At 33.3% G+C, this 24,732-nt stretch overlaps 1 protein-coding gene across 1 annotated transcript in view; it reads right to left on the bottom strand.

Annotated features, from left to right (window-relative positions):
• LOC128175626 (muscle-specific protein 300 kDa-like) overlaps positions 1-24,419 on the bottom strand; it is a 173,893-nt gene extending 149,474 nt beyond the window's left edge. The window contains exons 1-20 of the mRNA XM_052841400.1: positions 24,201-24,419; positions 23,351-23,580; positions 14,832-14,893; positions 14,290-14,379; positions 12,020-12,100; positions 11,832-11,924; positions 11,324-11,442; positions 10,991-11,187; positions 10,217-10,308; positions 9,847-9,984; positions 8,967-9,278; positions 8,460-8,832; positions 7,575-8,098; positions 6,505-6,828; positions 6,210-6,359; positions 5,208-5,510; positions 4,274-4,435; positions 3,722-3,942; positions 3,521-3,629; positions 2,986-3,306 (exon numbers count right to left, since the gene is read on the bottom strand). Coding sequence (XP_052697360.1) covers positions 2,986-3,306; positions 3,521-3,629; positions 3,722-3,942; positions 4,274-4,435; positions 5,208-5,510; positions 6,210-6,359; positions 6,505-6,828; positions 7,575-8,098; positions 8,460-8,832; positions 8,967-9,278; positions 9,847-9,984; positions 10,217-10,308; positions 10,991-11,187; positions 11,324-11,442; positions 11,832-11,924; positions 12,020-12,100; positions 14,290-14,379; positions 14,832-14,893; positions 23,351-23,516 — 3,837 coding nt within the window. The 5' untranslated portion in view covers positions 23,517-23,580; positions 24,201-24,419. The remainder of the gene's footprint in view (positions 1-2,985; positions 3,307-3,520; positions 3,630-3,721; positions 3,943-4,273; positions 4,436-5,207; positions 5,511-6,209; positions 6,360-6,504; positions 6,829-7,574; positions 8,099-8,459; positions 8,833-8,966; positions 9,279-9,846; positions 9,985-10,216; positions 10,309-10,990; positions 11,188-11,323; positions 11,443-11,831; positions 11,925-12,019; positions 12,101-14,289; positions 14,380-14,831; positions 14,894-23,350; positions 23,581-24,200) is intronic.
• Between the last annotated feature and the right edge of the window lie 313 nt (positions 24,420-24,732).

The following is a 24,732-nucleotide window of genomic DNA, read 5'->3' on the forward strand; positions in this document are numbered from 1 at the left end:
AAAACCTCAGGCAACCGATATGCTATAAAAAGTTATATGCTTTGTGGCAAAAGAGAAAGTGTGTCATAATACATAGAGAAACCACACAGTATAATTAATCCAACAAGTGTTCACACCATACACCGATTAACAAGACAATATCCGTTTTTTACATATTAAGCACCTGATTTTTCAGCTCAAGGGGAAATACAAGGGTAAGCAAAAGAATTGTGGGGGAATAAGTACTTTCATGTGAAGCACAAAAAACAAATGATGACAACTTCTAGAATGTTGAAATCAACTTGTTTGTCTTATATTTTAAAGAAATATGTGTACGATACGAGGAATTAAGAAATTTGTACAAAAAATTTAATTGGACATTATCAAATAAAGACATTTCTGAATCATCATAATGCATGCTCTCAACATGTAAGTGAAGGAGGAGCACTATTACTTGATAATCATCTTGCTAAATCTAAGATATATGTTGATTTGAATACACAAACAGAAAGATCATCCCTAAGTAAATCATTAGGCCTTTAATATTACAACTTAACCACCTTTTGTTATTAACTTGTGTTTAAAGTTTTATAACTGTCAAGCATATGTCTGAACAGAAACTAGACAATGTACATTATTTCAGTCCTTATAAAGATACTAGAGACTAAAAAAGACATAAAAAAATAATGCATGCAATTCTACAATTTGCCAAAAACTGTAGCATGTCATGTAACAGGACTTTAAACATTCAAATTTTGATCTATTGTGTTGTATACAAATAAAAGAAAAAGAAGCAAAAAAGCATCACACACAACAAAGAATAAGGAGGGGTCTAATGTTAAAATGTAATATTATTAATTCCTCAGGCTATTTGGAGCTATTTTCAAGTCTAAAATCCTTATTTTAAGACTTCCACATTCTTTAAATGCAGTAATAACTTTAAGGCACATTAAAAACAGATGCTCAATAATTAACAGGGTAGGATTTTGATTCCATTTTTTTAAAGCTGAACACTGCTCGCGTATAGGCACTGTTTTTTGACTTGAGGAGAATCATTTGTAAGAAAATTTAACAAAATTGCCATTTGATGTTTACACGTCTTGCTTTCCACTTGGATTACAACATGTCATGCAACAGGAGGCTTTTTCCCATTTTCTGAATAACCATTTATAAAGACAGATTAAAGGTGGTTTGAAAATTAAAGACACACTCCTGAATAAAGGGAAGGTATAAACACAGAATAGAGAAACAATAGCTAGATTGCAATTTGTCACCAAAGAATCCTGTGAAATACTAACATAGCCCTGTGTAAGAAAAACATTACAAAGCATCAGCAACACACTAGTCAATGTAAATGCAGGTCAAACTAACCCTTTTAAATTAATTTTGCAGTGACTTAAGTGTTCATTAAATCTTTAAAAAAAAAAAAAAAGTTTAAAATTATTTTAGTATTCAACAATTGAAATAAAATCTAAACCAAAAAAAATTACAGTTATATGTTATTATACCATCTTTTACAGCATATTAATAACAAGGGGCCCACGGGCCACATCGCCCACCTGAGTAACTAATCAGCAAGCAGCAGCATTTGGAATTAAAAACAGGCTATCCAGTCTAATACAATGGAATCTTAGTGCACAGTGTGAATCTACTTGTTTCAGCTGATTACAAGTTATCAGTAACAATTCCAGCTTATTCATTCTTGTTTAATTCAATTTAATTATTCTATTTGTGCATAAACCTATTCAACTTGAGAAAATATAACTTGCATCATTATAATGTATAAGATTACCTAAATATAGAGAAATAATAGAATGGTTCTCTTTCATTAATTACAGGGCGCTTGCACTCGTAATCAAAGAAAGCGAACCGTGCAGCTAGTTTATTGTTTCAATATGCATCTGAAGATTTTGATCCTGACTTCCCGACTTCATTTCACTTCACAAATAATAGTATTTTGATTCTTCAGAAGAGTTAAGTGTTGTTTTCTACCTATTATACTGAGTTAGGATGAGGCCAGTTTGGGACAGGAAGGGGGGATGAATTTTAACATGGGAAATAAGTTTGATTATTCTCAAAAACTCAAATGTTATAATATATGGCATTAATTATATGCATGCATCTTGCCATTTGTTGATTATCAATTGTCTTGACTGTTTAAAGTAGGTTTATATCTACATGAACAGTTGTTGAGTCCTGCAATGCTCAATATGTAATATGACTAATAAATCTTCCAGTTTCAAAAGTATCTCAATGTTTAACAAAAGAATATCTGGAGAAAATTTTGAAATTTTTTTATTACCGAATCAATTTTTCTTCATTGTCCAGATATATTGTACATGACTCTATAAATCGAATTCTATTCTGGCTATTGTTGCTCAGGTGAGCAATGTGGACCATGGGCCTAATTATCTCTCCTTTAAAAGAGAACTGGCCGTTCATCTGAAGAAACTTGAAAGCCTTTTCCCAAAATATGCTTTGTGTGAAGTTTGGTTGACATTGGCCCAGTGGTTCTGGTGAAGAAGATTTTTAAAACAACCAACCTTATTTTCACATTTTCTTTGAAGAGGGACTAGCCCAACTGGAAAACCCTTCCCCAAAAGATACCTTGTACCAAGTTTGTTTGAAATTGGCTCTGTGGTTAGTTTTTAAAACACCCAACCCTATTTTCACTCTCACCTAATTATCTCCCTTTGAACAGAATGGGCCCTTTATTTAAACAAACTTGAAAGCCTTTCTGCCGAAAAAGCTTTGTGCCAAGTTTGGTTCAAAGTGGCCCAGTGTTTCTGGAGAAGATGAAAATGAGAAAGTTTACAACAAAAACGACAGACAATTTTTGGTCAAAAAAACTCACTTGAGCCATTGGCTCAGGTGAGCTAAAAAAGTATTACTTTGTAATACACTTATAACATGAACCTCTTCCCCAAGCATTTCTCCGCTTCACCACAATGCCATTACTACTGTTATCCACATCAGATGGGGCTTTATAATATGATGGATGCTTACCTCATGTTCCTGTAGGTATGCTCGAGCATCCTCCAGACCATCAATACTGGGCTCATCATTCACTAGTCTCTGTGTCTCATCCAGCCAGTTATTGCGCTTTTCCAAGGTATCTCTGAAATCGTAAGCCTTAGAAAACACAGTTGATTTGTCTGCCACTTTGTTCAGATTTGGCTGCAGCTCAGAGAACTTCGACAACAGGTCAGTTAAGCGCTTCTGTTCCTTCTTTGTGTCTGATTCAGGACTGTCTTCGATAAGTTCATTTAGATTTTCTTGCAACCACTTTCCATCATCTGTCAGTTTTGCCATGTTACGTAGAGCTTTCTGTATAAACAGTAGACATTTTACGCTAAACAACGTATCAACTCATGATAATAAGAAAACCTGTTCCCTTAAAATTTTTAGTCTGACTAGTAACATTTGCTAAAGCATTTTTTATAATTTTTAAAACTATTTGAGACATGGTTTGTTTGTACAATCAATCTAACAATGACTCAGATATTGGTTGATGTTTGCTGCTTAGAAACTGTATGCTTACTTGATATTTAGATTGTAGATCTTTGTACTCTTCACTGGTTAAATCTTCCTTTTGAAGCTCTGTCATTAAATCTTGGATAGTGGCAACATTTGCAGCAAATTCATCAAGTCTGAAAAGATATGTTTTGAGATTAAAATTCATAATGTAACAATTGGTGTTTGAATTGAGTTAGGATATTATTTGTTGAGAGCTAATATCTACTTTTGATTGTAGTCTTTCCATCGTTCTGGAAGCTGCTTCAGATCCAAACAAATGTTGTCCATACTGGACAATAGTTTCTCCCAACGAGCCCGGTGATCCTCATAACGGTCTTCCAGACTGTGATCCTTTGGCTCTAGTTGGTTAACGTTTTCTGCCAACTTTTGCATTGTCTCAAGACACTTGATGCAGGTTGGTCGAAATGGACCTTCATTGAATAATTGCTGTTAAAAAACAAAAGCATGAAATGAAATGAACTAATTGAATTATCATATGTTTACTGAAAAGAGGGAAATAATAGCCCACATTTTATTTTTGCCACTTTTGCCCTCATTGTCTGCAAGCGAATTTAAGACTGGGCAAATTCCAATCATGTATTAAATTATCTCTTTTAAAACACAACAGTACTGTGTCTGAGCAAATTCAAGCTGGGGCTTGTTTGTAAGTGTAGAAGGGCAAAAGTTACACAGCGTGAAAATAACCCTGTATGTACACCATTAGTATCTACAACTAAAAAAAAAAACCTTATCCTAAATAATAAGTTTTCAGACATACTTTGTGCTTTTTTAAAGTTTCTTTCACATTTTGTTTTCGCTGAAGCTGTTGTTTTTCTTGTTGTAATGTCTTCTCTGCTTCCTCTACACTTGAGACAAACTTTTCTTCTGGCAAAAGGAACTCCAGCTTGAGAAGACACAGTGGAGCTTCCACATGTATTGCCTGGTGAAAAAAAAGAAAGAAATATGCTATTACTGGTCTTCCAAAAAGTGAAGTATCATCTAATACTGGCTTGTAATAATGTCATAGTACACTTTTGTTGATAAATTATTGATTTGTTTTAAATCATTGACCTTGCAAATTATGTAAATTTCAAAATATTGTACATCCTTTTCTTTCCTTTTGTTGGTCTTTCAGTAATGAACAAGATATCTGAGAGCCAGTCCTGATGTTAATACAAAATATGCAAAGTCAATATTTAACAGGAAGTTGACATCAAATTTGTTTAAAAATAAATCTAACCATATGGCACGCCTTAACAAAAGAGTGTGTTGCAATTTTAAGCATCTGTGATTGATGGATGCTGAGAAATCTTATTTCATTTGTTAAAAAATTTAGGCTAAAAATAAACAAAGTTGTCATTTAACAGGAGGTTGACATAGGATTTGTTGAAAAATGAATCCCACCATATGGCACACACAAAAAGTGTATTAAAATTTCAAGTATCTGCGATAAATAGTTGCTGAAAAATCTGTGACAAAAATTTGTTTGAAAATTAAAGCTAATAAACAATTGTCATTTTACAGGAAGTTGAAATCTAATTGGTAAAAAATATGAATCCCACCATATGGTATACCGGTACCTCAACAAAGAGTGTGTTAAAATTGGAAGCATCTGCGCTTAATAGTTGATGAGAAATCTTGACGCAAATTTGTTACAGACTGACACACACAATGATATAACAGCCACTCCTTCGGAGCGGTGTATAGTGTACCTTCCATCTGGTTTTAATGTCATCCATGCTTTTCTGAAGTTCAGCCTGATCTGGTTTTTCTAGTACATCTAAAATGTCTTGACCAGCCCTCAAAAAGTCTTCCAAAATCTTATTGTTTTGTTTTCCAAAAAAGGCCTTATGTCGTTTGATTGATGCTTCAGGATCATCTGTCTTCTCCTGTAGTATGGCTCTAGCCTGCTGTAACCAGTTCTCTACACCATTCTCTTTCTGTTGATGAATCTTCCATAACCTACAGAGATTCTCCAGCCTTTTCTCCCAGTCCTTGGCACAAACAATACTCTCCTACAATAAAAAGCAATTTGTTGACATACACAAAATGAAAAAATGGCTGCTGCAAAGCACATCATCATATCATTTCTGTGATCAACATACTTTAAGAAATGGGTTTCAGTCTGAATATTCTACAATGGAGGTGCCCAGCACTTTAATTTTAGATGAATAAATATATTGTTAACTAGAGACACTGTGAGCAAGCTAACAATTGATTCCCCCTCTAAGAAAATATAAGATATCTGTGAGCCATTTTACTCTAAAACATCAATTTATCACATCAAGACAATCCTCATGATGTCATTGAAAAATTATGATGTCACTGGGGGTGAAAACCTTTCACATACTTATTTTCAATTTGATTTCAACTATCTTAAACCTTATTTTTAAAGCTATCCCTAAAACTTTGATTAGATCGAGGGGCAAAAAATGAATAATACTGCATCTAGTCCTTCAGATAATCTGATCCATTACTCCCTATACATAAAAGACCTGATTCATCAGTTTTATATCTTTAGAACTTGAGATACAATGGTACTTCCACAAAACGTTCTCTTTAAAGATTCAGTATACTTCAACAGAAAGTCAAAAATGGTTGTTGAGATGTGAAAAATTATCTTTAGCTAGCATGAATTTGATTTTAAACTTGTTTAACCCTCAAGCTTGTATACATATTCAATCATATTTCCAAGTAACACACACTGAACATACCTGAAATCTTTGATTGACTGCTGACATGGGATCATCCACAGGACTAAAATCTACATTTTTCAGTTTTGGTTTGGTACTGGTAACTTTTTGATGAACTTTGTTTTTACTTTCAACAATTGACTTTTGGTATGTTGTTTCTTGAAAAAATGCCTAAAACAAAGTGTTTGAAAATTAGCTTCATGCAAACTCTCTTCAAATCAATGGATTAATATCTTAATTATAAACTGCTTTTATTTTGTTAACATAATCTTTAACATAGTACAAAGTTACCCAGTATATCAATAAGTATACATACTTTATGTTTTTCTAGTCTCTCTTCGGCCCGAGTCTGAGAACCTTCCATTTTGTTGGCACTGAGAACAGTATCTCCTTTGTCTAACCAAATACTGAGATCAGAGATGCCTGTTTCTAGAGATTCTACATTAGGAAGCATAGCTTTGAGGTATTTGATTCGTTCTGGAATTTCTTTTCGTAAACGCACGATGACCTCTTTTTGAACATTCAGAGTCTGCAACATTTCACTGACAACATCTGGACTGCTGTCCTTAACTAAGGACTGTGCGGTTTTAGTGGTTGATTTGAAGTCGTTTTCCATCTCTGGAATTTGACTACTGCACATCTGTTAGAAATATAGAGGATAGCAATAATACAAAAATTTGGAAGAATGAAAGTCATGTAAACCAATGAAGTCAAGATCAGTCTGTTAATAATTAGTCTTCTGTGACCTAAGAACTCACAAACATCAGTTATAATAAATCATTGATTGAAATGATTATCAATATTGATATAATTTTTGATGTTAATTTCTATAAACATATTGTATTGATATGGTCATTGGCCATGAATTTACGTATCCTTGAAACTGTGATTTTCACTATATCCACTAAATTGATACCCTTGAATATTAATGAAACCACAGTATTTATCGTTGATGATTATATTGATTATCTGTTATTTTTCTTTTGTTTTCACGCAATGCTTCACTTGTACAAGATGTCACTAGACTTCTTCTTTGGATTCATAAGTCACAGACAAGGCTTTAATAGTAAATTATAAGGAAAACGTGAGCTGCTTACTAGTATACTCATCGACTCCTCCGTAAAACTTCTATGTGACACATATATTGTTTCAAATACTGTAAACATACTACATTTAGCTGTGTATTCTATTTAGCGCTTTTGGCGGAATGAGGCTTCCGCTAAATCAAGTATATCGCTAAATGGCATGCATAAGAATAGTCATATTTTGGAATACGCTATTTCAAATCAACCCCAACTTGTTCAAAAACTAATTTCAGCCAAATATCTTACACGCCAAATATAATACGTTTACAGTAGGTAAGTCTGAACAACTGGTTACACTTACAGTTAGATCCTGTAGATGGTCCTTCAGGTTGGCATGAATACATGGCACCGGTTGCATCATTAATTCTTCTGCATTTTTTAACCACTCTGATATTCGATTAACTCCTTCAGCGTATTCTTGTTTACCTTTCCCAATTATTTCCACTCTTTTAAATTCCTCAAAACTTTCTGTAACAGTTTTGAACTCTGCGTTGAGTGAAGCCAATGTCTGGCGGATTTCGTCAGCTATCGGTTCACTACAGACCTCCATAAGAAAGTTTCCTGAATCATTGACCTGTCTTAATTTTTCTTCATTTTCTGGAGTTTCACTGAAATGTTGCTGTTTTTCCTCTGCTGATCTTGACATGACAGATTCTCCTTCATTGATAAAACTTGTCAATGTTTCAATTCCATTGTTGTATAATTTCCAATTTTCCAATCCTTTCTCCAAGTTTGGAAGCACATTTTTGATGTCTTCTGAAACTTTTTTCCATTGGGTATTTTCTTCTTCAATAAATTTCTTCACTTCCTGTTCTCGTTCTTTTCCTATAAAAAAAATTTTATAAGAGGCAATAAGAAAAAAGTTTGAAATATTTTGTTCTATTCATGCATATACATGTTTTTGAATATTAAAAGAAAGTTTTTTCCACTATTAGACCACGCATGTATGAAAAAATTCCTTTTTCTAAGGAAAGGCAATTAACTTTTGCATCAGCACTAAAAAGGGTTGAAAATATATAGGGAGGTAGAGAAGGATACCAAGGACATATGATATCCAATTCAAAAGATTAAGGCAAATCTTAATTTTAAATGACATTTTCAGTCAATAACACCTACATGTAGTAAAGGCATGTCTTGTTTTTCAAGAAAGCTTCTGAGTACATATTTTTAATAAATATTTACTGACCAGCTGATTTCTTCCACACATCTGCTTTCTTAGACAAGTCTGTGGAGAGAGAGTTGTACTTGTGGAACAGTTGCTGAGTATTAACAAAGTCATTGTAGTCTTCCAACATTAGCTCCACTTCTTCTTGCTGTCCAAGTTTTTCTGTCCAAACCTGCAATTTAGCCTCAGCCGACTCTCGCAATGCTAGCACCTTCTGTTGATATTCTTCAAATGCTAAACGTTTTTCGCGCCGAGGATATTCTTTCAATAAAGCTGTCAAACGATTTGCAAGACTGTCCATTTGAGGTTGAATCAGGAATTCTCCTTCATATTTACCAGCTCTCTTGACTTCATAAAAGAATGTTTTCCATGACTCTGCATCTTTGAAATATTCCTGAAAAAAGACAAATTCAAAATTATTCCTTGATAATAAAATAGCCTTATCTCATAAAATGTCCTTATATGGATCCGATACCTTAATTTAAGTTTTATTTTAAAAATTAATTAATTATTCCAATGGTCACATACGGCAGATTCCTGCAGCAGCTTGGCAAGCTTCTGTGCAAGATCATTTCTGTCCTGAACATCTTCCGGCTGTTGTTCCAAAACTTCCTCTCCTTGATTTAACCAATCTCCAAACTTTCCAAGTTTTCCAGGAAGACTAGCATCCAGCTTCCACAACCACATTCTCGTACGCCGAGCTGCGCTGCGCCATTTTGTGTTAAGTTCTGTCCACATGGGTTCAGTGATTTTTAATGCCTTCTTAGCCAAACATTTCTCTTCTAATTTTTTATACACAGCTTCTCTTCTGTCAAGTTCAGCTTTAAAGGCCAGATAGTCCTGTAAATTAAATATCAATCAAAATGAATCAAAATATAATAAAAATGTTAATACCGGTTAATGCATGTGATTTTATAGATATGAAAATTTATTATTCAAAACAATGTTAGCATCATCAGAGATACTTGGGAAATATTCATGTAAAATAAAAGATAAGTGTTTAAATTATCTCACTTTGATATCTTTGATATCTAATAGACTTAATTTGGCATAGACTAGTTGTGCAAGCTGATTTATGCTCTTTGAATGTTTTGCACTAAATGAGTTAAGTTCTTGATTTATGAGTGGGATTCTAAACATCAACATCAGCATAATCATTTGCATTTGGATTGAAATTATGAAGAAAAAACATTTTTATTGTTTTAGGTTTATTTCTGTTGCATTGTAATGCATATATCTACAAAAAATTTCACAATATTTATAATGGTAATTTTTACAATTCTATCTTAGTATGTAAATATAATTTTGTAGGGTACTGTATATACATGTGATTAGTTGGACTGAATTTATACAAAACCAAAGAAGTATGCTATGTTTGATGATATTCAGTATTCAGTTTGTACTGTACCATGTACTCTTGCTGGCGGTCAGTGACGGGCTGGTCCACTATCTGCAGCACCTCCTCTGCCTCGGCACTCAGCCAGGTCATCAGATCCGTGTAGTCGTTCATCTCCTGGGTGGCTGGGTCCTTACTCCGTCGTCCAAGCTAAACACCATCAAAAGTCAAAACAATCCACTTATTCCAGTGTATCATTAAATTCATTAACACAGAATATATAGTTAATTCTAAAGTAAAGTCACAGTCTATATGTTTTATAATTTTTCACAGAAAATCAAAAGCATTCTTATGGTGTTCTTATGTGAACTAATAAAAGTAGAAAACACATGACTTAATTATCCTTTTTGTGATTGGAAGACATAAGGTTTAATCTACTTACAGCGGGGTCCTCTCCAGCCTCTGGATAGGCCTTCAGGAACTGAGCTACATAGGTCATGATGGACTTCTCATCAGGTTTTTCCACATCAACATCTGAGGAGAAGCAACCAAGAGAACACTTATAAGTCACGTCTATATAATGACTTCATGCAGATTTTCTACATTCAACTTTCTGATGATTTTAGTTGTATGTGCAGAGGATTTTAAATGTTATTAATTTTTCCATTATGTTGGTAGCATTTTACAAATCAACATGGTCTAATCATCAGAGAGAAATGAATAAATACTTTCTTGGTGGTTCATGTAGGCTATGTACATATTGTGATCTTCGCAGAGAAAAAATAACATAATATATTGCATTATCAGATCACCGTTTTTCCTTCAGTGCTTGATTCTTAAATGAACCACATACAAAGGATTTTATTGTTGAAATGATTTTGTATGAATTAGACAAGCTGTTAGTAAATTATTGAGACATTTACTCTTATTCCCTTTCAGATAACGATAAACCCTTGAATTTTCACCAAAAAGTAAACCAGGATAGAGTTTATCAATGTAAAAGATTTCTAGTCCATGACATTATTAGATCATTCATGCTGACAAACTTGCCTTCGTCAACCCGGAGCAACCGAAAACTTATCACATCATTTTAACTCTTCTAATTGCTTCTATTTCAAACACCTTATGTTTGGAAAAGAGGAAAGACAATCAAAATCAGACTAAGTCTGAAGAAGAGATCAGATTTAAGTTAAGTTGTAGAAAATATGATGCCTACCTTCAGGGTCTAGAAGTCGAGCAATGCCTAAGTGATCTTCAGCAGTGGAAAAGGCTTGTTCCAGATTGGCTCTTGCTGACTGGTTTCTAACATTCTCAAAGTCAATCAAATCAGGCCGGATAGTGTGAACAATGGCATTAAAAGCTAAGCCATCACGCCAACTTTTACCAAAGTCTGATATCTTTATTCCATATTTCCTGATAATCAAAAGTAAAAACCAAATGCATTAATGACCAAATGATCATCAAAAGGTTCATCCAATAAAATAGTTTTGCTAATCACTAAACGATCATTTTAAGCATTTCAATTATCAATGATGGAGTTTTTGTATACTTTGTAATAGCATTTCCTGTCCATGCTAGCAAGGCTTTCTTGGCATTCATGCGGAATTTTTCTAAAGCAGACAAAGGTTTGTCTGGATCATGTTCTTGTTGTGCAAAAGTGTCCTCAATCTACAAAACAAAGTCAATGTTCAGTAGTAATAACCTCGCTCTGATGTGAATATACAAAATTAGCAAAGCTGAAATTTAACAGGAAGTTGATATCTGATTGCTACAAAAAATAGATTCCAATATATGGCATATTTATATTTTCAAAAACTGAACAAAATTTTAAAAAGCCATCCAAAAAATTCTATATTATCCAATTCACTCGTTTTTACGTCACTGTGTCTCCTTAAGGTTGTGACAGAAAAGATGAAAACCATGAACGTTAAACCTATGGTAATGATGTTCACCAATTTAACATTGAATCATAACTATTGATAACCTAGTAGATTACATTATTTTTATAAAATATATGATGTTGGAGAGAGAAAACACAAATAATCTTTAATACTTACTTGGAAGTATAAGATAATGGTCCAAATCAAGCCAAGGACAATAGATGGCTTTCCATCAGCAATGTCCGAAACATTGATGTTCACTAGTTTTATCTACAAAATATAAATAATGAAACCATTTGCTTGCAAAAGAAGAATCTTAAATAATCCTGTCCATAATCTAAGATTGTTTACATATATATAATTACCTTTTTCATTTCCAGAAATTTTAAAGCAGTTGATATATTGCTCACGTGGTGGACACGTTTCAATTTTCCTCGTTCCATTTGCTGAAAAAATAAATTTCAAAAATTGAATATTTTTGCAAGAGTAAGTGAGACAACAACAGCTTTGCCCTTTCTGTCTAATTCCTACTATAGTCTAGTGTTCACTTTCTGTTCCTCAGAGCAGAGAGAGTGTTGGTCCTTTGGCTATATAGCCAGAATACCATCATGCTTTCTTCATACTGGGCAATATTTAAACAAGGCAGAGCCCATGTGAGCCCCTTAAATTTGTTCTTTAAATCAAATTACATTATAATTTTTATCACTGTCCCAAATAAGAATTTCAGATAAAAGATATTCATTAAAACATGTGGAAGGGAGTTGACCCCCTTATTCAACTTCCTCGTTTTATGCTTAAAACAATCTGTTCATTGATTACAAATGAATAATGTCTAAGGTTTACTACCAATATGCATTGTTATAAAAATGTATCCATAAAAAACAAAAAACAAAATCGCTAGTGTACGAATCTATTTGCATATTTTAAACCAAACTTGTCAGATCCAAAGTATCTACCTGATGGTTAACTCGCCCTACACTTAGCTTTTCACCGTTCTGTTAATTAGTCAACCTGCATTCTGGATTACCCTGTTCTGGAAAGGTTTTTCCATCAAAACTAAAACCTCTTTAAATTATTCCATTTCATTTATCCTTTAAATTATTCCATTTTATTTAGTATTAACCATCAACCCTTATTCTTAGTTACCCGTTCTGGAAAGTTCTATCCCATTTCCCCACTAGAGGTCGTTCTATCCTTCAATACCATTCAAGAAACAAATTGGCTCATTTTAATTATTCAAAGTTTGTCAAATCTTAACTTTTAACTTCAGTTAAAATTCAATTATAGCTCACACAGGCAGTTTCTCTGGGGCAGGCATTTTGTAGATTAAGTAAAAAGATGTAGATGAGACTGGCAGACTGGACAAATTCATATTGATGAACCTCAATTTATTAGTTCAATATACAAACTGTATATTAATATATGTATATTCATATATTTACACTTTCCAGTGTCTTTGCCTGTGATAACACTACGTATCGATTTTGTACTATATAACCCATAATACAAATGACGCCAAATTGAGGCGCCAGCCGGGTTTGCTTATTTATATTTAAATATTTAATCGTACGATGGCTTAAAATTATATAAATGTAAGTAATAAGGAATCATTCTTTGAATATTATGAGGTGATAATTTCGGTCGGGGCGTGATCAAATCTATCATAAAGCCCTTCGGGCTTTATTGCCCCTACCAAAATTATCACCTCATAATACTCAAAATATGATTCCTTATTCCTTATATAAAGACAACAAGACCATACCAATGTCTTTGATCTGAAACAGTTCAAAAGGCATTAGAGACTGAATAGACTAGTTAAACTTTTGAGATGTTTAAGCAGTTTTTCAACTATAGTTCAAATATCAAATGTCACACTTTCAAATGTTAAACAGATTGACAAAAGGACAGACAGATGAAAAATAGTATGCTCCTTATCCTCGATTTTCAGAATCATAATAAAATGTGAATGCTCTTTTAAGTCTAAAAGAGGCAGTGAGAAATTATTTCATACATGTAAAGTATGATCTCTAGACATTTAATCTTTGTAAAACTAAATGTGCTTTCAGTTTCAAGTATTCTCTCTCTAGGTTTTCCAAGAGAAGAAATATCTTTAACAGTTGTTCGTAATTGTTGATCGTATAGTTTCCTACCATTTTAAGTGTTAGATTTTTGGCAGCAATTTAAATACAAGACATGTCTGGACAGAATGAACATTTGAGGGTAGGTTTAATATGTACACTGGGATTTAAAGTAGACTTGAAGAAAATGGGACAATCAATAAATCACAGAATTTCTCAATAATCAAGGTATTACATAGACAGAATGCTCATTTGTTTAAATAAAAGATCACTCCTACATGTACTTCAAACTACCTCTCCTTTGCCTATTGGCAAAATATTCTTACAAACATAAAATACCCGATAAGGTAGCAAATAGACAAGATGGAAGATTTGATTTAACATGGAACCAAACAATATATCATTGTTCAACACAACTTAAAATTGGCACATTCAGCTCATGCAAGCTAAGTGGTATATTCCCTTTTGTGTATATGCATGATGGCATAAGTAATTTGTTGTTGGACATGCAATTTTATTTCATTGTCTAAGGGTCTATTGGGCGCAAAGATACATACCAACTTTTCTCCGGACAATGCCTCTAGAAGGGACAGAAGGTATACTCCATCTTTAATGTCTTCAAACAAATTCTCCACTTTCATGTTTTTCTATTAGAAAAAATCAAATACAATGAGCTTTTAAACTTTTCTCCATAGTTCCTTTTGAATACAGAAAATTTGTCAATGAAATCTATATGGTACATGTATAGCAGTTTTGAATTATCAGAAAAATTAACAAGTTTTCAGAAAAATTAAAGGGATTCTCGCGTACTCTTGAAATGGAAAATATGAAATTATATATGAACTCGTGAATATTCTCATACTTAAGATGTATGATATTATGCTCTCTCTCCTCCCCCTGTCTGTCTGTCTCTCCTCTCTCTCTCTCTCTCTCATCTCATATACAGTCATATTAACAAGATAACAAGACTCTGACACACAATATGACAGGTAAGGTGTTTGTTATGATTAACCTGAGCAGTAAAGATGACAGTTTATATGTTGGTCTGTCACCTTACAACTATAGCTAATACAACCACTACAACAGCCTTCACAGTTACCTGCTTCAGGTAGGTATTCATCCAATTGGTGAATGTTTTCTTCTGAACTCTTTCTTGCTCATCTGTGAAATAATTTATTAATGAATCAATTTTATGGTTGAAAAGAAAAACAGAATAAGAGCTGGCTGAAATCAATGTGTGATAATTAGGGTACACCATTATGCCTACAGAACTGGCAAGCCAATGGTGGGAGATAATGAAAGACGGACACCCCCCCCCCCCCCCCCAAAAAAAAAAAAAAACTACAACAGTGTACTTTATAATAACAGAATCTTAATCAGTTTCAGGAAACACATTATCTCTGATTCCAATAGGAGTTGAGTACATACAAGAAAGACTTTTTCAAAAATGAATTGAATTATTGAATGTTTTTTGTTTGGCTTCCATTTAAACGAATTAACTTTGCAGGCAAGATGGAACATGATAAGAATCAATCTTTAAATTGCCCTAAACTATAAGCAAACACATTGGAATGTTAATATGGACAGAGACCTTCATTCACTTTAAAGTTCTCCACTATTTTCAGCTATCTGGAGAGGTTCCAATAAAGACACTATCCACACACGATATATGCAGGCCTGACCCAAACCCAATACAGAATTATGTACGTCCACAATGTAAACACCATTACATACCTGGATACTCCAGAAATGTACCAGTATTGCATTTTGTTTATTGTATTGAAGTTGCATGGCCCTCAAATGTTGCTTGAAATGTATGATTATGGCATTAAATAGTTTTGAGAAAATTGCAAGAATCTACTACTGTTTGAGAAACTTCAGCTCTGCATTCTTACATATATTGTTAACAAAAACGTCTTATGCAATAATTGGTATGAAAATTATAGAAAAACCATTTACCGGTGCAAAGTATCAGCCTCTTTTATGTAAACCTTAAGCTAACCTGAGAATGACATTACCTTTGAGTGAGAGCACTCGCTGTGCAAACACTTGAGTTTGATACGTCAAATTCATGCTTTGTTTCTCCATTGTTATTATTCCTTTTTTCACAGTCACTGTGCCAGTATATGCTTCTTCATCAATATTCAACACCTCTGATCAATTTTTCCATAAATATCCAAACCAGAGAACATAAGTCCCAAATAAATGCTATCCCAAGCCCCTCAGTATACAGATAGGAGTTCCCCCGACCTCCTATAAGTTCCCGTGGGGCTGGGTTTGAGGAGAGTTGCTGCTCAGTACTTGTGCTGTCTTTATCCTCGAGCGGACCAGAACAACATGATCTACACACAGCTTGTTGTAGGCTGTTAAAGGTCTCCAAAATCAATACATCTACCTGTGGCATGTATTATCATTCCCGCCATTCATAGTTGGCTGCCCTTACACGGGTTTAATATACCTTCGTTCATATATTCCAATATCAACAAAGACAAATGCTATTTTCCTTTCAGCTTGAGTTAGATTGCTATTCATGCAATACCCGATGGTCAAATCCAGGATTCCATCCGAACATATTAACCTAGCTGTGTTTTACAACCCCATAGCAAAAACTGGTATCTAAACTAAGTGTGCTTTGCTCAGTGTCAAAAAATTCAGCACCTTGTTATTTTATTTTCCACTTGTTTCTCTGAACAACAATTTATAGGCATGTATGTCCACCCACCTCAGGTCAAGTCACCTTCATCAGGTTAATACACATCACTTCTAATGATTCAAAATTTGCTGTATGTACATTATTTTCAAGTAACTATTCATAAAATGTTATAGAGATTGATCCACAACAACACCAAACTATATGTTTGATAAACCATAGAAAAAAAACTAGTCCTGTTGTCCATATAAATTTACAATAACTCTGATCAACACAACCTCCAATCAAATCATTGAAGACAAAGACAATCCTAAAATTGTGGTCATCAGATCTGGGCATCTTGCATGTAGATGCTGGCTATGTAAAATAGCACCTCAAGATCATTTTGTGTACATTGACAATTTGACAACGAAATGACCAGTAAATCTTTAGAAAGTACATCATTCAATTAATTCTCAGGTATTTAATACAGTAGAAACAATTTAAGAGGCCCAAAGGACTTGAAAGTCACCTGAGTACCACAGCCCTTAAACTGACATGTCAGTGTCTCATGTTTGCATTTTAAAGTAAAGTCTAGTGTAGAGCATGCACCTGTGTATAATACGCACCCCCAAAGTTGGCTGTGAATTGCTGAAAAACCACTGTTCCTAGGTATAATACACACTCAAAAAAGGAAGAAATTTTTCAATCGAGATTTTTTAAGACTCATCGATGTGCATTCGTTAATTATTTATTCAAAGCGCTTAAAAGTAATAACATTCGTGGATCTAAACCAAATTCTACTACAGTTATTGCCGAGATCAAAGAGATGCCGCGGACATTATTCTCCAATATACCACGAACATCATCAGTAAATTATCAGATCAGAAATACCATTTGTCTCGCACTGATCATGGAAGTACAACTTCAAACCGTAAAAAGTTTTAAAACCATGTCAATTTCACGTGTTAGTTCCAGTCAAAACAATGTGTTTTGCCTAAATTTTTTATTTTTAAGAGATCAATTTGGCTGTTCCTAGGACCTCCCCAGCACATTTTCACTGTGTGTTTTTACATAAAATACATGTATATAAACTGTAGTAGTAAAAAACGTGTTAAATATTAGGAATATAACTCAAAGATATTTTATAAATAAGTGAAGAGTATTAAAAATCCAAAGAAAAATTCTGTCGTCTGCATGTGATTCCTTTGATCGATACACGTACATGTAAACATTACTAACAAAACTGTTGGATGTCCTAAAATATCCTTGCAATATATTTTGCTTAGTTATTCGATATCTATAAAAACCTAAAGATTCAAGCAATTTTTTTCACCAGAAGGAAAATATCTCAAGATTTTCCCTTTAAGCATGTCTGGTTTCATTACAATGAAATGAAAAGTCTCTGTGGATTTTGTATTGAAAGCAATATAAAAGGACCTGGATGATAACTTGTGCAGGGTGTTCTTAGTGACTTCAGAAATAAGAAAGATGCAAGATTTTTGCATTATAAATTGCTATAAGATATCTATATTTGTTCCAGTCAATTTTTCCTGCTGAAAAAGAGATGATGTTTGAATGAAAAAATCTTAGATTTCTTGCCTTAGATAGAACACAGAAGCTTACGCAGACTACGGTATGTGCAGTACCAAAATACTTGTTGAGATCAAAGGCATATGTTAGTGGACCCTGAGATTTACATCACATGTATACCGATTATAAAACAATTGATCATGAACTGTTACAATTTCATTAAAAAAAATAGCTTTAAGTTGTTTTTAGCATTTTATTTACTTCCAATTTTTTGAATAGCTAGGGTATATCTATCAGTATTTTTTAGGAATTCTTTAGAATGAACGTATCATATATAATTTAATTTCAAAAAATGATACATCAAAGCCTTTTATATGCAATTTAAAATTACCTATTTCAGATTTAAAACAGACTTTGTAATCACAAATCATACCATGATAGTTTTCATATTCATCTAAATCCGATAATTTGAAATAGCGTCCCTTTTTGCAAATGATTTCCACCATTGCCTGTCTACATCTAAATAAAGCTACATGGATATGTTCCTGTGGTCTTCAACTTATTCCTCTCATTGCAATGAATTTTCTTAAGATCCAATTTTGTCTATTTACTTGGTGTCCTCATTTTATGGCGTACGTCTTCTCAATCACCCAAGTCATTATTGCATTCTGGCCATATACTGGCCAACTAATTATCTGATGTCATTACTGGTCAGGAAATGAGGACCTGCAAAGTAATTGTCACTATCTCCAATTCACCCAGAATCGAATACCTGACATTCAGAAAAATACATCGCATTTTATAGTTGTGGGTTCTCCATTTTAACTCGATTCTATGCAGAGGGTTCCTGATCACCACAGTTTATTCCTTCTGATGTAACCAACCCAGCCAACACTCCATGGTGGATTTCAGAAGTCACAAAACTTTACTATTCTTTACCCTGATGTCAGATTAAACATTACATTAAACGTCAACGAAAATCCTCTCACTCCACAGGTAGGTAACGTTAATTGGATTAACCTAGCACGGAGTTTTATCAAATATTATGTACAAGTTTCTATACCATATAATTGTGCGGGGACTGGAAAAAATCAAAACACTACTTGTACAGCATGTAAATACAAATGCCCTTATTTTTCATGTTGTCAAACAAACATAAAATTGAACCAACTTAGAGCCACCTTGATTAATATTTGTCATGCCATGGAATAAATAAGTCGATCTCTAGGTACGAAGAGCGTAAATATTTTATTGATTACATTTACTTGAAGTACCCAGCATTAACAACTGATAATTCGGGGCTATACTTAAAATGACCTTACAGTAACCGTGATCAGACATACTGTATATTGTTTTGGTGGGGGGTTTTTTCTGCTCATCGTTTTGATTGCCGGGCATCGAGATTTTTAACTAACGTGAGATAAAATTCACCTTGGTGACAGGATATATGACCAGAATGAACTGATTTAGATGTTCTGAAATCAATAAGGAAACCCAATTCAGGTGAACAAGTTGGATGCTTGCCAACTTATCAATAAATAAACGAAAGTGAAAAATCTCCTCAAGCTGGAATTTTCTTTCATTATGTTGTAGAGGAAACATGAAGAAACATGTAGAAGATACAAATTAGTGTATCTATACTGTGTGATTTTACATTAATTCATTTGCTTCAACTACAAGTTGAAATAATGATTATATCATTTATATGCCAGGGCTTGCTTAACATATACTTGGTCTTATACTCTTTTTTTATCATAATCAATTCAGCCAACAGGTTGTTTATACCAGCTATGCAAATATATGAAGACAACCACTAACTTTTGTTGCATTGATCTTACAGATAAATAACAATTAGTATTCCCCGTCAGTATCTTTCAAATTCATGAACATTACAAACCCAAGAATGGTGAACATTAAATTGTATCTTGAATGTTTGTAACTTGACTGCTGGAATGAAAATTTTGTTTACCTAATCCTTAGGCCATGCAAAGTTATTTCTTGTTTAACATCCTGATGCAGATTGGTTTTGAAGCATGAAAATTTAAAAATGAAACACATACATGCCAAAACAAAATGTACATACTGGTATATCGTACTTGGATTGTTTTACAATCGGTGCCACAGATTCCGATTTTAAATTTATTTTGTTATCTTAAGAAGAAAATATTCAAATAATATTGATAGTAAATTTCATTTATGTACCTAATAATAATTCTATCAAGAAGATCTTAAACACATAAACCTACAACAAACTTTGAACCCCTTGTGTGGCCCAAAAATTTTCCAGGGGCCACAGACTACGGTAACCAATTAAGAATCAACGATATGTCAAGATGCTGGCACATAAGTAATAACATAAATCATAACATTGGAGTTTTTGAAAATAATTCAAAACTTTTTCCAATGTAAAATTGGACCCCCAAAGGTAAGATTTTAAAAATATTTTTCTGTATAAATACCTACCGGTATGTAAAACTTTGACACCCCCAAACCCCCTTGTGGCTCCACCCTACCCACAAAGATCGTGATTTTGACACCTTTAACTCTACACTATCTGAGGTTGCTTTCACTAGTTACAGCTTTTCTAGTTGATTGGTTTTGAGAAGAAGAATTTTTACAGATTTTTCTCTACATATTCTAATGTAAAATTTTGCCTCTTCCCTCCAATGTGGACCCAACCTAGGCCTATAAAAAAAAATTGTGTGTTTAGGGTAACACTGATGAAAAAATTAGGTTAGGTAGGTAGGGATTTTTTTTTATTTTATCATATTTTTTTCTGCATGAATCCTAAGAATGTTTGTTTGTGTCATATTTAAAAGCGCATTTTTTTAATAGAAATAATATAACATTCACAATGACATCTAAAAATGGTAGGGTCGGGGCATTTTTGTAGGTTAATTAGGTCGGGTTACCCTAAACACACAACTTTTTTTTTTAGGCCCTACCTCCGACGATCATGATATTGACAAACTTGAAAGTACACTATATAAGGTTACTTTTCAAAAGATACAACTTTATTGGCTGATTATTTTGGAGAAGAATATTTTTACAGATTTTCTATATAATTCATGTGTAAAAAATTTGACCCCAATTGTGGCCCCATCCTTAGCCCCAGCGGATTATGATTTGAACAAATTTGACAAACCTAGCTACCTGAGGATGCTTCCACACAATAACCTGAGTTTTTTGGGCCAAATGGTTTTTAAGAAGAAGATATTCAAAGATTTTGCTCTATATATTCCTATGTAAATATTCTAACATTCTTTATTTCTTATTCCCAAGATGTAAGGGGATTATAGTTTGCTCATAAGCATTTGCTTATATATACCGGTACTACCATATATACTATTTGTGTTTTGCATATCTATGATGTCTATAGTTTGTCAGTTGTTGATCCTAAGAGCCAACATTTATTTGTTAATTGTAGCAATAAACTATATTCAGATTTACACATTATGTTTTTAATTGGTATAAACCAACAAAATATCAACTTCATGTTCCTATTATTTTAACAGTGCATCAATCCCACTTTAACTATTTTTAGACAGCAATCGCAATCGCATGACACTCAAATCAATGTACAAAACAACTCGTTTTTTTTTATTTTTTACATGTGTAATTCTGGGTGAGTTTTAATGACTTGTAAACTAATACATGATGACTTATAAGGTGTGAAACCTTCCATATCATAAAATATTGTATATTTGTTCTTAAATTCATTGTTGTCATACTCAAAGAGTAAAACATCTTTTATGAGTCACTATGTCACTTCATTTTATTGTTTGTTAGGTAAAAATATATCACTGTTGTTGTTTAAATTATGATATTTATTCAGTTTTGTTTCATGTTTTGTTCAAGTATGGTTCTGTACAACTTGATTTTTCTTCAAATTGCTACTTTTTAGCTATATATTTTGAAAAATTCCAATGTAAAAATGTATTTGGTATTTATTCTTATAGTCATATCAAAATTGTACAAAATTACACTAAGATTCATCATTTAATTACTTATGCAAGTGAATTAATTCTGTCATATTTAACTTTCCCGACAACTTTACACTTGCCCTGGGCAATGCCTGCCTGTGGCCCCATTATTTGTCCTGAATCATACACTACACCATGATGCTGGCTTAGATATTCTTCAGATTGCTGCAATGATTTTCATGTCCTTCTTAAATTGAGAAGATTTTTCACATTACTTCTCATTCTAGCATCTATTCTGTAGTCCACCTATTGGCCCGAATTCACAGTTTGAGCAAAAAGCTTTCTAATACAAATATTATAGCATTGAATAATTATTTTTTGAAAGATACAGTCTCATAACTGCAGCGGTGTGTGCACACAAATTGAGTAACGCACGTAAGCTTGATTTCGCTTGTGCCGTTGCAGTTTTCAGCGTTCAACGTTTGTGACTTCATAATAAAACTCTTATTTTAACCTTTGAGTACCCTGTGTGCATTACAGTGTTATAACTGGGGTAGCTTACAACACACTTTAAAAGCCAAAAAGATGTGGAATGTAAATATTGGCTTTTGGGGATATGGTTTTGGGAATATTGTTTTGATTAGAAAAATCTGAAACTTTCCCTCTTTTTTATTATTATAAATATTACTTTCCCTATCATTATGACATGGATCTTCATTGGAACAATTTTGAATACTTTTGTTTCAAGAAGTCAAATATGGTTGAAACTGGTCCAGGGTTAAAAAGAATATACCGCGACTCTGTGACAAGTTAACTTTGTGGACATCAACCACAACAGATCAGAAAAACTCTCTTCACATTAGGTGAGCTAAATCAACTTTAATATAGAAACTGATTAATTAAATATTTTAATTGCTTGAAAAAACTCATCAGATTTTTTTTTCTTTTAAACAATAATATCTCCATACTAAATATGCTAAAAAATAATCATCTAGCATTCCTAAGGATTCCAAGTACCAGGTATTCTTTTCAATGCTGTCTGCTCAATGTACATACACATTCAAAATGTAAATGTGCAAGATATTCTTATCAAATTTGGCATTCATCCAGAGTTGGGTTGGCTGGTTGTTGCAATTCAAAAAAAAAAGATTGGAGTTTAAATCCTTACTAGGTATGGTAAGCATTCAGAATCTAGTGCAGATATATGGATGAGAATTTCAATAGCCAAACTGAGCCTCATGAACAGATGAAAGTGACATAGACCGTTATACCATTTCATTCTTATTAAAACTTCAACATCAACTTAAATCTTCTTCCAACACTCAAAAATTTGAGGTCAGTTGTGTATTGAAACATGTAACTAAAAATTCCTAAATATGAAAAATTTTAGACTTGACTATTGATAATCACACTATTTGCTACTATATCCTACTACAGTGCATGTGATCTTTCTTTTAACCCTGTTAAGTAATCAGTAGTAATTATTATTATATAATAATATTAATATATATAACATGTGGTAATCATTCTTACTTGCAAGCTGCTGTATCTGCATTTGGATGCCCTTTCCTGAGCCTTGTCTCTTCTCACCCACTGCAGCGGCAGCCCGAGGGCTCTCCACACGGGGAGACATGGGCGGGGTGAACGTTCCGGACCCAGTCAGGGAAGACAGGGAACCAGTTGATCTCCGCGTCTCCATGGCTGCCTTTCTCCACACGTACACTGGATGGAATTGTCACTTTATTTCACACCATTATATACACCTACAATGCAAACCATTTGTAAAAACTTCAGCACAGAATTTTTTTGCCTAAGCCCTTTATGCAGATTGTATCTATGTTAATAAAATAATGGACTGCTTGTTTGAATGCTTCGATCATTCTATGTGCATGCATGCAATATTTTGATATCTTATATCTCCGGCACACTCCAACACAAAAAAATGGAAGTGTGTAAAAATTAAATCCTGGACATTCCTATCCATTCAAAACATTCAGTCATTATTGTAAAATTCTTGTGTAATTTGACAGAAGAGAGTGCTTAAATAAGATAATCAGCTTACAGGTCCTAAGTCTGCATGTATACAACCACAGTGCATGATTGTATTCATATAATCACCATGAACATACATTGATTTAAACTATGTGTATAGGATAGTACATGTATAAAGATACTTCCTTATTTCACTAAAACAATCAAATTTACGGTACTCGCATTGCATTTGCCAAAATGACTTGTCAAAGTTGACTGTAAAAATCAAGTACCAGGCACAATTTAATGTGTCATTTAATTGTGCTTGGAACTTGATTTTTTTAAAATGTTTGTTTATTATCAAACTAAGTTTTAGGAAAAATTCAAAACATTTAAGCAGTATCTGCCTTACCATTAAATTGAACTCTCATATGGTAAACATCTTCTAAATCCCCGACTAGCACAGGTTACCGTTTTCTATATTGGTTCAATTAAACTACTCGTAACACTTCATTTGTATACAACACAAGGAGTAGCTGTGCATGTCCAGGCTTGCTCACTGTTCACTGCCAACAAGCATTCCTATAATATATATGCCCACGGGTTTAAATGAAATGCCAAAAGTATTTATCAATTTGAAAGGGAGAGTGGTGTGATAAAACGCACCGAAATATTCGCTTTTCGTCAGTACCAATTGCTTTTTCCTTTTTTTACAGAAACAAATGTATGATGTATTGGAATAGTTCATCTGAACAAATTAAATCAACCATGAAAAACAACTCTCATGAAAGGTTATTAAGAAAGAAAGAAAGAAGACAGAATTGAAAGCTATCCGTCAATTGACACTGGGAATGAGCTCCATTTACTGAGATTTTGTATATCCTACTTTGGAATTTTTCCAGAAGGTTGAATTTGAAAAGTCAAGCTTCTAGCAGAATGAAAAG

This window comes from Crassostrea angulata, chromosome 3 (genome assembly GCF_025612915.1).
Source record: "Crassostrea angulata isolate pt1a10 chromosome 3, ASM2561291v2, whole genome shotgun sequence".
Lineage (NCBI taxonomy): Eukaryota > Metazoa > Mollusca > Bivalvia > Ostreida > Ostreidae > Magallana > Magallana angulata.